The sequence below is a fragment of the Lactuca virosa genome, chromosome 5 (assembly GCF_052849685.1).
Source record: "Lactuca virosa cultivar CGN04683 chromosome 5, Lactuca_virosa_CGN04683_v6, whole genome shotgun sequence".
Classification (NCBI taxonomy): Eukaryota; Viridiplantae; Streptophyta; class Magnoliopsida; order Asterales; family Asteraceae; genus Lactuca; species Lactuca virosa.
Genome location: NC_136430.1, coordinates 374,391,439 through 374,411,084, shown reverse-complemented (window position 1 = coordinate 374,411,084; position 19,646 = coordinate 374,391,439). Strand labels below are relative to the sequence as shown.

Here is a 19,646-nt window from a genome sequence, read left to right as displayed (position 1 = left end):
AACAAAAGGTCAAAATATTAAAAAAAATTATCAAATTGTTGAAAAATAAAATTAAAAATTAAAAAGAATAAAGTTTATATATATATATATATATATATATATATATATATATATATATATATATATATATATATATATATATCAAATTTATATTTATAATTTATATATACATAAAATTTCAAATTTTTAGAATTGATTATTGAAGTATATATAATTTTCAGAATTGGTCTAAGGACATTTTGGTTATTTAGAAAAAACTAAATAGTTTACATATGTAATTTTATAAATAATAAGGACAGTTGGCGTAACGTTTTTCATAATTATCTTTAAATTACGATATTTTACAAACAATAAAGACCAATTATTTTGTCTTTTAAAAATATTCATTTTATTTTACAAACTTATTACGAACCATATATAAATACTTTGAAAATACTAGTACATCAATACACATTGAGAGAGAGATTTTAGATTTTAGACAGAGGGTAGGTTGGAAGGAGGGTGACTGTCAAATCTCCATATTCTCTCTCTCTAAAATTCATAACTCTTTCTCTTTCTCTCTCCATCTTTTTTTTTTTTCTGTTTCTTCTCTCTTCAATCCCTCTCCCTGAATATAATGCTCCCAGATTTTCAAGGTACGTATTATATTTATTATCACTGATGACAAAAATTTATGATTCTATGATTGTTTCAAACTTTTCTTCAGCTTCCCAGTTAATGGATTCTCTTCTAATCTTTGATCTCATCGACCATGCGTAATTCATTCTTTTTTTTTTTTAATTAGTTCTTCTAGATACAGTGTTCTTACTGTAGTTATGGATTTTGTTTTGTTTTCTTGCTTTTTTCCAAAAAAAATATTATCATGATTTAAGAGTTTCCCTTGAAGATCTTCAAGTGGGTTTCGTTTTTATGGTCTCCGATGAGTCTCGATTGCTTCGTTTCTTTTCTTTTTTTCGTTTTTTGTGTGAATTTAATTCCTAGTTTTGTTCTTGTTGGATCTTTCAAACTTAGCCCAGAATTTAAGCAAACTCCTTTTTTTATTTTTCCTAAATTTGTGATAATGGGATTCGTATTTCACATAGTCTTTCACATTCAGTATGTGTAAGATATGATGTATGCATGGTTTAAAAGGTCTGAAATAGTATCCGTTTTGGTGTTTATGTTCATTATTTTTGATTCTTGAGATTCTTCTTTTTTGAAAACTCAGAGTTATTAGCCCTTTTGGTGGGTGTTTATTACTCAGTACATATGGAAAAAGCTTTTCCCCTTTATGGAAATGAGATCTCCTTTTTTACATCTCATCATACACCAAATAATAACTTCAAAATAACATTGAATTATTAGTGTAATAACCCAAAACAATCAATACTTAAAACCCAAATTCTACAATAATTTCCACATTCTGTGTTCTTCCAAAAAAAAAGAACCCCAAATGGGTGTCATGATTTTCTTGTTTCAGAATCAGAACTTGTCTCTTATGCTCAAAATTCCCCTATTTTTATAATAATTTTCCCCCAAATCTTATCATGTCTTTTGTCTGGCCGTATTCTTAACATAACCAAACTGCAATATTTAATTCAATAAATAAAGTTTTTTTTTTTAATGTTTTTTAAAAGGATAAAATTACTAACCCTAAACAGCTCATACATTTTGTGTACAGATTGGAGTTGATTTCAGAGCTTCAATGGAGGGTAATGGAGGGGCTCAATTGGATGGGAAGGTTTTGCAGACATTTCAAAAGAGTTTCGTTCAAGTTCAAAACATTTTGGATCATAACAGGGTGTTGATCAACGAGATTAATCAGAATCACGAGTCGAAGATCCCTGATAATCTGAGTAGAAATGTGAGTTTGATCCGAGAATTAAACAACAATATAAAGAAAGTTGTTGATCTTTACTCTGATCTTTCGTCAAATTTTTCAAGATCGATTGATGTTAATTCATCTGAAGGGGATTCAAGATCAGATGGAAAAGGTTTGCAGAAGAGAACGAGGCCTGGTTAGATGATGAACTTTCTCTTGTTCTTCGATTTTCTGTTCTTGAATTCTTTTTGCATTGTGGAAAAAAAGAAAAAAAGAAAAAGAGAGAGATGAAAATTGGGCTCCATTTGTTTGTTTAATAGAGGAGTATATTATTAATTGTTATTAATTAAATTAGATTGTGTAACTCTTTGTTATTTAGTACTACTTTTGAGAAATTTAAGAATAACCTTTGTAAATCTTTCAATCTAATTGGAATCAAGTTCGTCTTTTTGACTAAATTCTATGTTTTATTGGTTGATATTTGTATACATTTTTAATGCATGATGTACAAGCTATAACTTGTCGAGATTTAGCTTTCAAGTTTTTGAAAATCTCCAAGAATCTAACATTCGACACTTATTAGTTGTTATCATTATGGGTCTGGATTCTTTGATTTTTGCTACGTCAATATAATAAAATGTGTACCATGGACAAATATGTTTGCATGTTGAAAAGCTTATTTGCATATTCGGGAGAGATTTTTTTTTAATAAATATTTACCTTTTAAACAAAAACTCGATTTAAAGAAAAAAAAAGAATTGTAGGGGAGTTTGAGCGAAAACGTAAAGCATCTTTATTGTTAGCTTTTATAAAAAAATTTATTATTTGGAAAACATTTTGTTTTTTTACTATTGGAGTTCGAAAACCTATTGAAAACTTTATTAAGAGGGTGTTTGGATAGGAAAAAAAAGTTGTTTATTGCTTATTGCTTATTCCCACCACAATAAGCTAAATTTAAGTGTTTGAATATGAATCCTTAAAAATCAACTTATTGTGGTAAGAATTAGCTAAATAAGCTGATTTTAATAAGCATTCCCCCAATTGCTTATTGCTTATTGTTTATTCCCACCACAAACATTTTTGCAAAAACTGCTTATTTCCACCGCAATAAACTAATAAACAATAAGCTAATAAACTATAAACTAATTTATCCAAACACCCTCTAAACTCTAACATTTTAATTATCGTATAAGTTTTATCTATTTTGATCTTTATATTTCAGAACAAATTATTTTACACCCTAGTAATATTTAAGTAATATTTATTATATAATCGATTTTATTAATTATACAAAATGGATTTGATTACTTTTCTAGAAATTTATATCATTAAAAAATAATTATTAAAACTTCCAAAATGATACAAATAGCAGTTATTAAAAAAATATTACCGTAACATACTATCTAATCGTTTTTATTAAGTGAATTACTAATATCAACTAATGTTATTTTTCAAAATATTACCTAGATTAAAATTAAAAAAAAAATTTATATGAAGTAGTTTATATAACACACATGAAAGATAAAGACAAATTAGTTAATTTTAAAAAAAATTTAACAGTTTGTAAAAATAGTTTTTTACGCGTAAATGTTGGTGAAAATGCTTCTACATAAATAAAATCTACATCTTTAAGCTTTAAACTAATAACTAGTTTTTCAAACATACCCTGCATATATGTTTGACAAAATAGATAGTAGTCGGAAACTAATAGTTGAAAGTTGTACCTTTTATTTGTAAAAAAATTATCTGCATACAACTTGAAAAACTTTAAAAATGTAAAATTATATGAATACAAAAAATTAAAAGCTCCTAAGAGTTATTTGAAATAACTTTTGGATTATGAACTTTTTATTTAAAATAAAAGTTTTAAGTTTCTACTCCTAAATGATTTCTTTTTAAAAAAACTAAACTTTAAAACATGTTAAAAACTCGCTGCCAAATATACCATAAGTAAAAAACCCGTAAATAAATGAATATATCCATTGGAACCAAAATGAACATATTGATAATATTCTTTTTTGTTGTTTGAAATTTTTGTAATATGTAATTTTATACTAAGATTATAATATATTTCAGTTAACTACAAAAAAAAAATCAAAATGTGGATGATTGTATACTTTAGCCTATCCGTAGATTATGATTATATTAGTATCTTAAACCCAACATAATTTTTTTTTTCATATTTTTTAGACGATTTTACTTCAACTCAATGTCACTTCTTGCACCATTTGGATTATGATTATATTAGTATCTTAAACCCAACATAAAATTCTAATTTTTTTTAATAATTTTTAGATGATTTTACTTGAACTCAATATCACTTATACCAAATGATTCATTTGGTATAATGTAAATATTATAATACCAAACATGCATCATTATATTATCTATTTACATCAAAATATTGCTAAACTTTAATAATAATTTTGGTTGTTTAAATTGTTTAATTAAAAATATATATTTTAATTTTTTAAATGTATTAATTATTTTTATAATGTTATATTATATATTAAATTGATATTCGTTAACCAGACATATATTAAATATAATTTTTATTTTTTATATTAATTATTTTATTTAATAAATGTTGCTTTAAATGAAACAAACTAATTATATATGAATAATCAATTTAGTTAAAACTATGTAATAATAAATTTTATAAAAATTATTGAAACAAAAGTATAAATCAGATTTATAAAAGCTAATAAATATAATGATGATTTGAAAAAAACTAATTTGTAAAATCATATTTAAAAAAGATAAATTTTATAAAAATTATTGAAATAAAAGTATAAATCAGATTTATAAAAGCTAATAAATATAATGATGATTTGAAAAAAAACTAATTTGTAAAATCATATTTAAAAAAGATATATAAAATCATATTTATAAAATTTATGATTTTTCATTATCTTTAAATAAAGATGTGTATTTATATATACAAAAAACAAATATTTTGATTTTTTTTTTACTTTAACTTATGCTTATATTATTATACCATTTCACTCTTCACCCTCAGGCTTTTCACCCTTCTTTCGAACCCCCCCCCCCCCCCCCCCTCCTCAAGAACTCCATCTACTTTATAACTCTTAATAAACCACTATTAATTTGTTACTTTCTTACTGTTGTCGCTGTTGCAAGAGCTGGAAGGGATCGTCAGAAGGGACACTGATGTTGTTAGTTATAGGGTGGACGTCAGTTGAATTTTATCCTGGATCCACCACTGCATAACGATATATAAAAAATAGTTTTTTTTTTTCAATTTTTATATTCATATTATCATTTGGATCTTTAAGTGTATCAAATTTTTATTGAAAAAAATCATATATGAATAGTTATTATAAATGATCTAATTTTAACTGTATCAACTGTGAATTTATTCAAATTCACATGTAAATGATCAAGAATTGTTGGAAAAAGCGAGTACAAAAAGCATTCAATTATTCACATGTGATTTTTTTTATAAAAAAGTTTATAAAGTTAAAGATTCATAGGAAATTCTAAATAAAAGTTTAAAAAATCATTTTTTATATATCGATATGAATGTTATTTATAAAGTAGCAATAAATATGAATTTGATATTTTTATTAATTTTTAAAATAAACCATAATTATTAAAAAAACATAGAAAAAAGTTTTTTTTAAAAAAAAATCGTTTTTGTATATATATATATATATATATATATATATATATATATATATATATATATATAGTCTTAGGTTATTCTATTTTAATTAATTATTGTGTTATTGTATGCATCAATGTAGGCCAATCATTTTACTTATTTTAAGAAAGTGATTACCTATATTATTAAATAAAAGAAAAATAGAATAATGTCATTTAATTAAAAGAAGGGTAATATTGTACATTTGTATTGCCTTAAAATTAGGAAACCCAAATTTAAAAAAAGAAATTTACAGATTTTAATGGATCTTTGATTATCTTAATTTTTGAATTTTGATTTTTTTAAAATTAATTTAGTTTAAATAATTCTAACATAATTTTTAATCATACCCGGTTTTATTCTGACAGAATGACATTCTTTTTATAATGATATTCTATGAAAATGCAAGCCATAAACTAATAAATAGTCTTACTTCTCGCAGAATAAACAAATTTTTAGATACAAGTTAAATTTTTTCTATCACATCCTTGAAAAAATAAAAAACTTTATATTTTATTCTATAATAATGAAACACTCCATAATAACAAACAAATATAATATGTAAATTATTCTATTGGAATATAATATTACATATACTCTTATCATTCTACTATAGATTAATCTAACAGAATATGACAATGAGTAGTGTATTTTTGTGGAAGAACGGTGACCATTGAGGATTGTTCATGTCTATCCCACACACATTCATCCAACCTTCGGGCCATTGATCATCATGTACTTCATTCATTCTATGAGAATAACTGTCATGAAATTGAATTATGTAAGAATAAAACTATGTGAGAATGCTTTTATACAACAAAAATAAAACAAATTTTAGTAATTCTAAGAGAACTCATACTACATGTTAAAATCAAGTAACACAAATAACGAACTCATAAATTATTTTTGTGTTCTTCAAGAATTTGAAAATCAAGTTCTCTTTCAGGCATTTCTACAAACACCTGGTGTGCAATATTCTCATAGAATTATTTTTGTGTTCTTCCATATGTTACCTTTGCTACTGGTAGTAAGTTCTGGTCAAATGCTCGATCATATATCTTCAGTCTAAAAACCTAATAAGAGTTTCTGGTTCACTTACTAGAGCATAATTTCAAGCTTCTATTCTTCCCAACTATGTTTAGACCATTCAAAGACTCAAACAACATCTTACAAAATGGAAAAAGATCATAAATCGGTAAGTAAATCATATATAAAATGCTAGGGGTTTGATTTATAAAACGAATAAATAAAGAAAGGGGAATAGAAATCAAACCTGTTATCGATACAGGTGTGTAATCGATTGCTCCGATCGAACCCTAAACGACGCACCTGACCACCAAAATTTAAACTTCGAAGAAGCAGGGCCAGTCTGCAAACGAAAATGAATAATCAAATCATTGAAAATAGAAGAACGAAAATCAATTTCTAAAGATAGCAACGAAGGAGAGAAGCAGAGAAGTTCCAATCATTACGCCGGAAGCAGGGAGAGAGAAGGCCGCTCCGGCGTCGGGAGAAGGTGCAGGAGCCTGAGCCGACACGGATGATGCGGCCGAGAGTACGACGGCGACGACTGCGAGCATGGAAAGCTTCTTCACGATGTTAACTTGTGCCATCTCTCCTTCACCGGAATTGATTTTTGCGATTGGCTGATTATGGGTTTTAAATAAAACTGATATTCCTAAATCAAAGGGATATTAATTGATTTACATATTTACCATAATTAATTAAATGTAAGATTACATATTTACCATTTTGAAATGATTGGCCTACATTGATGCATACAATAACACAATAATTATTTTGAATACCTGAACCTAGCTCTCTCTCTCTCTCTCTCTCTCTCTATATATATATATATATATATATATATATATATATATATATATTTGTGAATGAAATATTGTAATAGGTTGTAAATGAATATCCAATATTTATATTATTTTGACGCAGAAAATAATATTATGGTTGTAGATGGTGTTGGATAATGTTCTTTTGTTACCAACTACCAAAGAACAACATTTCATTTAAAAATATGATTTTGGTTATATATATATATATATATATATATATATATATATATATATATATATATATATATATATATATATATATATATATATATGGAAAAACGACAACCAATCGAGTCCATGATAATATGTTTTGTTATTAGAGTTAAACATTAGACAGACTGATTATAATTCAATTAACTAATGATATGATAAATGATAATACTTGATTTTGAGGAAAAGGTTGATCTTATGAGCTGTTTGAGCAACTTTTATGATCATAATAATCAAATTGTCAAAAAGGTAATATATGTTATATGTCTTTATGGGATTTTCTCCATCATTTTCTTTACGTCTAACTTTCTTTTTTGAAAGTCTTGAAAAAACAAATTAAGCAATGAAACTCATCATTCAATTATTGACATAATTAGTTAATGCTCAAGTATGAGATTTGAACTCAGAAATCTTTATGTAAGCTCTCAATTATAATTGACGGAAGTGAGAAATAGACAAAATGTAACATACGCCATAAAGAAAATTATATTATTATTGAATAGTTTGTAAACTTATAATATAGTCTTTTGCATGTACATGAAAATATATATTTGCCATGCTAAAACTCTGAATTTAATATTAAACCTAAAAGAAAAGTAGAATGATTTATTAGAATACAAGATTGTCGAAGAAATTAAAAAACTAAAGATCGTTTGTCCATCCGTCTAGTCTTTTCATATAATTTTACTGCACTCAATAAAAACCATATTTAAAGTTTACGTGTTTCACTTTCTCACTATTTTATTTGAATTAGTCAATTAAGTTATTTATACTCGTTACAACAACTAATTTTTCAAATTTAAGTAATTATCTGTTCGTTAATTGATATTCAAACACATGATCATGAATCGTATCACATGCATCATTTATATTTGTTACAAATGGCAATACATGAAAGAACATATAACTTTAGATTGTGTTAAAAGGAAAATTTAAGTGATATTCAAACTTAGGTTAACAAGTGAAAAATTTATAATTTGTATGACTTAGATAAAATGGAACAAAATGGTATAGAAATGAGATTTTCTCAATCTTTTATTTGAATAAAATATATAAATGTCATTAAAAATAATAAAACAAATCTTATCCAATTTACTCACATTTGATTTAGTATAGTCCCATATATTTATCATTTAACATTCTCATTTTGATTTACTGCAGTCCCATATATTTTATCATATGTTTATAGATGATTCTATTCTTACTTCTTTCTATTTAAATTATATATCATCTTTCTATAATTATATATTTCTTTATAAAGGTAATGAGTGTACTTTCCTCATTTTAACCTTACCAACTTAACCTCACATCCTTCTCGCTACTCTCCACTCACTTAACACATACTCACCCCTCACTTTCTCATACTTTTTATATTTTTTAATAAATATAAAAATAATAATATATGAAATTCTATAAATGTCAAAATATAGAAAGAAAAACGAAAAAGGATAAGAGTTACCACACTCGTCACACCGCATGATGTGGTGTTCCCCCACCTCACAGACAATCAGTGGCGGACGCCGAATATTTTAGTATGGGTGTCACTTGTATTTCAAGCCGGTCCACTAATAGAAAAAAACAATTTTTTTGACAAAATTACAAAAATGGTCCCTGTGGGTTCTCATTTTATGTGGCTACGGTCCAAACGTTTGAAAAGTTGCAGATTTGGTCCTTTTCAACAAGTTTTGTTGTGGTTTTAGTCCCTCATCCGTTAACTTTCTTAAAATGACAATTTTAACCCCAGGGACCATTTTCGCAGTTTTGTCTTTTACTATACTATAAGGACCATTCTTGCATACATTCTTTTTTATTTTAATGAAGTATTATATATTAATAGATATTATTTTTAATACATAAAATTATATATTAATAAATATTTTTTATTGGATTATTAATTTATTTTAGTTGATTTTTTTAAAAAAATTGTTGGAGTAATTCTTTTTTATTGAATTATTATATATCAATACATATAGTTTTTAATCTATAATATTTATATCATAATAATTATTATATTATTGGTTATCAATTTTTTTAGTTAATTTTTGTAATTTTTAATTATTTTTTATTGTATTATTACTTTTAATTTATTATTTTCTTCATATACTAAATGTTGTTTTATTGGATTATTAATTTATTTTAGTTAATTATATTTTTTTTTTAATTTTTTTGTCGAAGTAATTCTTTTTTATTGAATTATTATATATCAGTACATATAGTTTTTAATATATAATATTTATATCATAATAAATATAATATTATGGGATTATTATATATTAAAAACATTATTTTATTTGATTATTAATTTCTTTTAGTTAATTCTTTTTATAATTTCTTTTTTGTTGGAGCAATTTTTTTTATTAGATTATTATATATCAACAAATATTATTTTTAATATATAATTGTAACATCCGGATTTCCAGGTATCTTATTTTAGTTATTTATTTTGGGTTTTATGGAGGGACTCGGCGAGTAGACGCTCAGACTCGCCGAGTAGGATCGCGAGTTCTTGACTGGATTAATGACCGGACTCGACGAGTAGATACGTGGACTCGGCGAGTCCGCGCTGTAAAGTGAAACCCTAAATCCCCGGGGCTGTGCCCTATTTAAAGGCCTTTATGGCCTCCATTTGCGGCCAATGCACCCCAGAGAAACCCTAGAGAGAGCAGTGAGAGAGTTGAGAGCAAGAAGAGGCTAATACATCACTTTTGGTGTAGTTTTGCTTGAAGGAAGAAGGAAACACCCATCTAGAGCGTGAAGGGAGCTTGGATCTGGGCTAATCATCTTGAGAGTTCATCTCTGGAGGTATAATCCCTTCTATTTCGTGTTGATATGATAGATTTCATGATTTTAGGGTTTTTACCTCCATTTTATGTAAGATCTAGTGAGTATGAGGCCCCCTTTGTGTTAATAGCATCAGATCTGGACCATGAGAGGTCCATAGAGTCACTATCCCTCAGCTTTATGCAAGCAAATGAAAGATTGGGGACTAGGTTGCCATTTTTAGAGTTATTTCTCCATTTATGACTTGTTGTGGGTTGCATGCACGTAAAGGTTGCACCTTTACGTGACATTTGAACATTTGAAGGGTAGATCTGATAGTTAGGGAAGCAGATCTGACCTTAGGAGGTCATTTGAGGATGAACATGGAGGTAACTCGCCGAGTCCATAAGTGGACTCGATGAGTCGAGTCGGGGTTGCCCCGCGATTCGTGACAGCTGTAACCCGTCAAGTGGAAGGATGACTCGACGAGCCAAGAGAGGCTGAAAGGATTCAGAGGACCCGCATGGACTCGCCGAGTCGCCCTTGTGCACTCGACGAGTCGGGTCAAAGTTGACCGTTGACTTTAGGGTTCTAGTCAAGACTGATTCAGGAGAGTTCAGGGAAGGGTACAATGGCCTTCTACCCAATCTGTAGAGATGAGATCATGAGTGAATATTGATCGGGGATGTTATCTGAATAATAGGAGGAGGCTAAGTAGGGACGTTGAGCACGAGAGTTTATCCGACTTCATTGAGGTGAGTCTTCTCACTATACATTACCTAGAGTGGTATTTATGTGTAGACCAGAGGGTCTTGTATGCTATGTGTATATATATGAGTTATGTGCATTGTGTTGTATGTATGCTATGTGTTGAACAGACCGGGCCGGAGGGCCCAACGATATAGACCGGACCGAATGGTCCAACGACACAGATTGGACCGAAGGGTCCGACGAGATATGACCGGACCAGAGGGTCCAACGAGCTATGAGACTGGAGGGTCCCGCTGAGACACATCGACCGGAGGGTCGTATTGTAGCCTCGAGTGGCGTATGTGTTGCATGTGGTATTTTGGGGAACTCACTAAGCATTTATGCTTACAGTTGTTGTGTTATGTGTTTCAGGTACTAGCGAGGATCGCGGGAAGGCGCCGGCATGATCCTTACACACTGAGAGGATTTATGTATTTGAGGATCTTGGGATTTGTTTATTGAGATAACATGTGTTACATTGGATTACTATGATATTTTATGAATAAGAGTATGTTTTTAAAATGAAAAATTATTTTGGAAATTTACGTCGTTACAATAATATTTACATCATAATAAATAATACATTATTGGATTATTAATTTTTGTAATTTGTTTTTTTGAATTATTAATTTGTTGAAATATTACTTTTAATTTATTATTTTTTTTAATATAATAAAGATTATCTTATTGGATTATTATTTTATTTTTATGTATACTATTAATTGTTTTTAATTTTATTAGTTTCACCACAAAGTCGTCGAAATACGTAAAAGTGTCGCTTATCATCGTCAAAAATTGACAGGATCACCTCCAAACACCTTCATTGGAGGTTCAATAGATACCCTACCCTATTCCACCTAGCGTTGTTGGTAGCCACCTACGACAATCTCTTCATAATCCACTGGAATCCTTCATATCCCACATAATGCGCAACAAACCCCTATAACATTTATAAGTGGTGGTGGTGACCGAGTGATGGTGGTGATATTTTCCCTATGGTTTCTCATTATAAGCTAGATAAAATGAAAGTGTTTGGCAGTGATCCTAACGATTTCGATGATAAGAGACGACAATTTTGCGTATCCCATGACTTTGTGGTGGAGCCAATAAAATTAACAAGAAAATAATAAATTAAAAGTAATAATCCAATAAAAAATAGTTTAAAAAAAAGAAATTACAAAAATTAACTAAAAGATAATAATAATCCAATAATATAATATTTATTATGATATAAATATTATATATTAAAAACTATATTTATTGATATATAATAATTCAATAAAAAATAATTACTTCGACAATTGTTTTTTTTTAAAAAAATTAACTAAAATAAATTAATAATCCAATAAAACAATATTTAGTATATGAAGAAAATAATTAATTAAATAATCCAATAAAAATAATTAAAAAAAAATTAAAAATATTAACTAAAAGTAATTAATAATCTAGTAATATATTTATTATGATATAAATATTATATATTAAAAACTATATGTATTGATATATAATAACTCAATAAAAAGAATTACTCTAACAAAAAAAAATAAAAAAAAATCAACTATAATAAATTAATAATCCAATAAAACAATATTTATTAATATATAATATTATATATTAAAAATACTATTTATTAATATATAATACTTCAATAAAATAAAAAAGAATGTATGCAAAAATGGTCCTTATGGTATGGTAAAAGACAAAACTGCGAAAATGGTCCCTGAGGGTAAAATTGTCATTTTAAAAAAGTTAACAGCCAACCAGTTAAACTTAACGGATGAGGGACCAAAACCACAATAAAACTTGTTGAAAATGACCAAATCTACAACTTTTCAAACGTTTGGACCATAACCACATAAAATAAGAAACCACGGGGACCATTTTCGCAATTTTGTCAATTTTTTTACTCTACGTGCCGAAAATTGAGCAGTGGCCCAAGATCCCGTGCTCCACTAAGGTCCGCCCCTGCAGACAATGCCACATCACCGCACCACATAGTGCAGTGGTCATATTCTCTCTGGTCTGTGTTGTGTTGGTTGATGTGATAATATGAAAAGAAAAGAAAGAGTTATGACGACCACAAGGTCACCACACTCATCACACTAAATAGTGTGATGTTTCTCCACCGCCCCCGCAATGTCATATCACCTCACCACATGATGCGATGGTGATATATAATATGTTCTAATGTGCTGTTGTGACGATATGAAAAAGAAAAAAAATGGTGACCAAGAGTATGGTGATGACATACAGTCTAGTTTAAGATTTTGTGTTAGTTGATATGATGATAAATACGATGCTGACCAAAATAGTTCAATATAAAATCTATTGAATATTATCAAGACCATAAAAAAATATGTTTAATAGGACCACTATTAATCTATAGGACAACTATGTTTGTAAAAATTATAAATAAATATAATAAATAAATAATATTTTTGGAAAAAACTAAAATCTAATGTCTCTCTGGTCTTCTTCTAGACCTTTTGTAACCCACTAGTACAACACAGTGGTGCCAGATACTGTTTGTTGTGCAGTACTCTCGCTATTCACCAAATCTGAAACTCGCGAATCAATAGCATTACAGCTATAGTAGCTTGTACGTTACTCATCGTAACTTGTACAACACCTGTACCTGGGAATTCTGTATAGACACCAAGCCAACTGTTTCTTGATTCTTGAACTTTTGTTCTACTATTTATGATTTGTATGAGCAGAAAAACACTAAACTGCATGCAAACATCTCTCTGGAAAATACCTGAAACAAATAGAAAATAAAATCCAGTTTTATATATATATATATATATATATATATATATATATATATATATATATATATATGAGAAAAATATTAATAAAATTCAAACCTTAAATTTTTTGTTTTGATGTATTGGCTATGAAATATTTTGAACTTTTGTCTTAATTTTAAATTTATATCTTTTAATGTTAGAGCATTAACCAATAAACTTATTGGATAATGATAAAAGAATTGTCTAAAGATAATTTTGTTAGTTCACAAGCACACACCACCACAAACTAGAATCTAAGATAAGAGTGATGGGTATTTGACCATATTTTAATAATTGTTTTAAATATTAATTTAATTGTTTTTTTTAAGTTCATTTGTTTGTTTCATCCAATGAAATCTCTGATATGGTGTTGATAGTGAAATGAATAGTTAAAGAATTCAGTACACTTCCCTTTAGGTAGTTATGAGCATTAAAATAGAAGCAAATAGTGAATTTTTTATAACGCTTTTGTTGTACATAGTTGTAAGAAAAATAAACTAGGTAAAACGGTTAGGTCACATTTTAGTTTTTTCAAACACTAGAAATCAATTAATAAAATATTGTATACATGAATTTATTCAAATGTTTTTATGGTTTATAATATTATTTACCAATTAAATGATGCAATAATTATTTTACTTTTATAAGCATAGCTTTAAGTTTCAAAGTTTGTATAACTTTTTTAAAAGTATTTATACACCTTGTTTTCAGTAAACAAGTAACCTTGTCAAGAATTATTATAAGAAATAATCACTTAAAATGGTAATATACTTTTTGATTCGTACATATTTGGTCATTGGTTTTTTTTCGTCCACATTTGCTCATTCAACTTGTTTAACTGTACACATTCAGTCTTTATGACCGACTACTTCAGATAAGCCGGAAAAAAATGACTTAATAGGGTAATATATTTATCACTTTGTACACATTTAATCTTTAATAGCTTTTTGCACATTTAATCCTTAATATTTTTTTGTTGCAGAATAAGCTCTTGTTGTTTTTGTACACAATCAATACTTATGACCGGTTTCTTTAAGTTTTTCTCACGGTACCATATACGAGACAATCTTTAATGATGTGTTCGGGGTTGTTGATGCTTATAGCCACCGCGTCCTCGACAACTTGGTTGCTTAGGTCTTGTGTTCATAACGTCGTAGTTTCTTCATATAATCTCGGATTTTAACGATCTTTATATCCACCTATTTGTATTTGAGTCTACTACAATTTTCTATTATATTACTCCCATTAAAAAATAATATATTTTTACTTATGATATTTATGTACATGTGTTCTTTATAAATGTATGTGTGAACGTTTTTTTTTATAAAATCGTAAGTAAAAATATATTAATTTTTAACGGGAGTAATCTTAACGAAAATTATAGTAGTCTCAAATACGAACGTGTATATATAAAGAGCGTTAAAATCAAAGATCGTATGAAGAAGTTACGACGTTTAGAACACAAGATCAAAGCAAAACCACAATACCTAAACAACCAAACAGTCAAGGTCGTGGTTGCCATAAACATCAACAACCATGTACACCTCAGTAATGATTGTCTCACGTAGGATACCGTGAGAAAAACTTAAAGAAAGCGGTCATAAGTACTGATTGTGTACAAAAACAACAAAGAGTTATTCTGCAATAAAAAAATATTAAGGACTAAATGTGTACAAAGTGACAAATATATTACCCTATTAAGTCATTTTTTTTCCGGTTTACCTGGAGTGGCCGGTCATAAGGACTGAATGTGTACAAATTAAAAAGTTGAAAGGGCAAATGTAGACGGAAAAAAACTCAGTGACCAAATGTATACAAATCGAAAAATATATTACCCTTTTAGGTCATTGTCCTTTATTATAAATTTATAATACATAACTAAATGGTTGTTTTCTATTAGAGAGCGACGTAGGAAGTCTAGTCCCTTTCAACTTAGGTGTAACAACTCCAAAACACGATAAAAATTTTCATTTATAAAACCAGTGCTACAAGTATAAAATTATTCCAAAACCATCATAATGTATAGAAAGCACATCATCATAGTACAATATCAAAATGCGGAAATAACGGGAGAGAATGTTGTGCCATCACGCCGGGCCCTTTCCCTTAGTACTGGAAGTACCTGAAACCATAAACACAATCTGTAAGCAAACGCTTAGTGAGTTTTCCACAAAGTACCACATACTAACATACAAATTACTACTATGGGTCAAACCATAGTCTTACGTATAAATCTTGCTGAGGGCCAAATCCCAGTCTTCCATACAGTTTCCAAGGGCCAGATCCTGGTCTTTCATGCAACTGTCAGGGGCCAAATCCTCGTCTTTCATATAGGTACCAGGGGCCAAACCCTAGTCTTTCATACACATAACACACAAGTAATCCGTATCCTATGAACAAATAATGGGTTGGCCTTGGTGCCTTCGACCCATTGATATAGTGAGAAAACTCACCTCAGCCAGTTGGAAGCAACAAGATGCTCGACTGCTAAACAGGAAAATCCCACACTTCACAAACAATTAGCCTTAATCAGAATTTGGTCATAATCCCAAATCATGGGCCTAAGCCCTAAGTCCAAACTCCTAAAATAAGGGTTCAAATGCTTTTTCCCCTAAATGGGCCTACCTGTTCCTGGCCCAAATGTGATAACGGGCCCCAACGCCCAAAAGGCCCAACTACGCCACTTAAGGCCCATTAGCAAATTCAAAGGCCTACCTACTCTAAACAGATCAAGGCCAAAAACCAAATAGGGCCCAATTGACCCAAAAGCCCATCATAAGTCTAAAAGCTCAAAGGGAGTGTAACATCCCGACTCCCAGGTATGAAACTTTAAGGATTTTGTACATCACATAAGACCTACTCGACGAGTTGGAGGCCCCAACTCGTCGTGTAGAAACCAATAAAGCCGCGTGGATTATAGAACCCACTCGACGAGTTGGAGGACCCCAACTCGACGAGTTGAGGCTGTGCATGAAAACCCTAATTTGTAGGGTTTGCACCCTATTTAAAGGACCTTAAGTCCCCTCACTAGCCTCCCTTACCACCTTATTGTCCAAAGAGAAACCCTGGCTATGCTTATTTACATTCTTGAGTGTGTGTGAGCTTTGGAGAGTTAATCTTGTGTTCTTTTGGAGGAAACTAGAAGCTTGAAGAGGTTGGATTGCATAGAAGGCCTTAGATCCGGGAGCTTCACTATTTTTGCAACCATTTGGAGGTAAAAAGTCGCCACCTTGATCACTCCTTTGTTAGATCTCTCCATTATAGAGTTTATGGTCATTTCTAGCTCATTCTTGATCCATTCTTGGTTTTGAGCATGCCTTGAAGTTAGGAATTCAGATCTGAGCATCTTAGGGCCTCCTTGGACTTAAAGTTTCCAAGTTTATTAAGTCTTGGCCCTCCTTCATGCTCTAAAACCTGCAATAAGCTTCATATGAGTGTTTTAATCCCTTTGATGCCTTGCATGCACGTAAAGTTAGCAACTTTACATATATCTCAGTCCTAGGGGGCTAGATCTGTAGTTTGGGGCCTTGGATGCGACTGGAAATGGGTGAATAAGTTAAGCCAAGAAAACTCGACGAGTTGCTTAGCCAACTCGACGAGTTGGGTAGGGTTTCCCGCTTTCTGGACACTAAAGAACTTGACGAGTTTCTCTGGTAACTCGGCGAGTTGCCTCGAGCTTTTCACGATCTTCTGAGATATGAAGGAACTCGACGAGTCAGTAGATGCACTCGATGAGTTGGGTCAACATGGACTGTTGACCTTGACTGTTGACTTTGACTTTGACCATGGTTGACCAAGTTTGACTTCTAAGGGTATTTTGGTAATTTAGGATTTTAATGGAATTAGTCACATGGTTATAGGCAGTTGAGTTCGGAGCTGGGAGTTAGGATTTGATTTCATCGGTTCAGCACTACTTGTGAGGTGAGTTCTCCTCACTATATCAAAAGGGTCTAAGGCACCAAGACCGACCCTTTTTGGATTATATCCTGGTTATAGGATGATGTTATGTTTAGTGATTTGTTAGATCTATATCCTGGTTATAGGATGATGCTACGCTTAGTGATATGTTAGATCGGTATCCTGGTATATAGGTAGATGCCATGTTAGTGATCTATTAGATCGGTATCCTGGTATATAGGATGATGCTATGATTAGTGATCTGTTAGATCCGTATGACTATCTGTACATGCTAGCTAGCGTATGATATTTATGTGTTGATTGTGTGAATTAGGGTGGGTTGAGGCGATCCTGCTTTGTGCTCTAGGCCAACAAACTCAGGGCGGCCTGGATAGACTGAAGGCCCATCGGGGCGTACTGTGACATCCCCATTTTTACGGCCAGAAAAGACCGATTTTGTTTATGCTTTATAAAAATCAGAGTACCCTTTTAATAAAAATGTTGCGGAATTTGTTCCCAGAAAAACATGATAAAATTATTATCAAAGCATTTCTGAAGAAATGTATTTTTTTATTCTTTTTCAAAACATTGGGATGTCATCGTCAATACAGAAACATAAGCATAAACAGAACTTACATTCATTTACACTAGTGATCTACATCTCTTTTAAATCTCTCAGTGTAAAGTAGCTTCTTATCGACACCTGTGATACAAATAAGCTTGAGTGGGTCAGGTTGGGAAACCTGGTGAGTACATAGGGATATCAATCCCACAATGTTATATCATATATATATATATATATATATATATATATATATATATATAACTGAGAACTCACAAAATATACAATTTCACCATATATATATATATATATATATATATATATATATATATATATATATATATATATATATATATATATATACAACTCTTACCCCACCCCGTCGATCCTCACAACGACACTATCCATACTCTCGGACCTTAAAATTTATCTCTTTACTTAATCCATACTCTCGGATCTAATCCATGCACTCGGATCAATAACTGTGCCCATTCCATACTCTCGTACTAGGGACAACACAACTTTCTAAATCCATACTCTAAATCCATACTCCCGGATTAATGTCAAATAACTATGTCCTATCCATACTCCCGGACTAAGGACAAGTGACTATATCTTAATCCATACTCCCGGATTAATGACAACTGACTATGTCTTAATTCATACTCCCGGATTAATGACAATTGACTATGTCCAATCCATACTCTCGGACTAGGGACAATGACTATGTCTAATCCATGCTCGCGGATCAATGACATATTTTAAAGTTCTATTCCCTGTGTATAACTCACTCGTACTCATAAGAAGATACTACCCAATATTCCCCATAATTAATTTAGGTTTACTCTTTATCCTAAATCATCATATATAATCAGGTATGTTCATTAACACGTATTTTAGGCAACATAAAATAACTCCCACATAAACATATATTTAATACTTCAATCAATACTTGTATTAAAATCATGTTCATGAAAGGGACTATGCACTCACTTGTTAAAGTGATGATTCCAAACTTGGACAACGCTTCGCTTCTTAACAATATAATTTCCTTCGACGAAACCTAATATTATTACCACTAGATTTTAGTCTAATATTTACCGTGACTAATTATTAGTCTTAGCATTATTATTATTATATAAGCGTTTAAACAATATTTTCCAACCACTATGTACAGATAGGGGCCAGACATAAAACACCGGAGGGCATGACCATTTTGGCATATAGCACTTCTGAAATCCAACAACCCTATGCGGCCCTTTAAACCAGATTTCCCGTATCGCGACTAGTTAAAAATATATTATAACGACACTTATATAGGTCATAATAATAGCCCAAATATTTATTATAAGTTCATAATAAC

The 19,646-nt window shown here is 29.9% G+C and overlaps 1 protein-coding gene across 1 annotated transcript; it reads left to right on the top strand.

Moving 5' to 3' along the window:
- Positions 1 to 443: 443 nt before the first annotated feature.
- On the top strand, positions 444 to 2,259 carry LOC145117685 (protein ELF4-LIKE 3-like). Its single transcript, XM_079053989.1, has 2 exons — positions 444 to 635; positions 1,641 to 2,259. The coding sequence occupies exons 1-2, from the start codon at positions 617 to 619 to the stop codon at positions 2,000 to 2,002; spliced, it is 381 nt and encodes a 126-aa protein (XP_078910115.1). The 5' UTR covers positions 444 to 616; the 3' UTR covers positions 2,003 to 2,259.
- Positions 2,260 to 19,646: the final 17,387 nt, after the last annotated feature.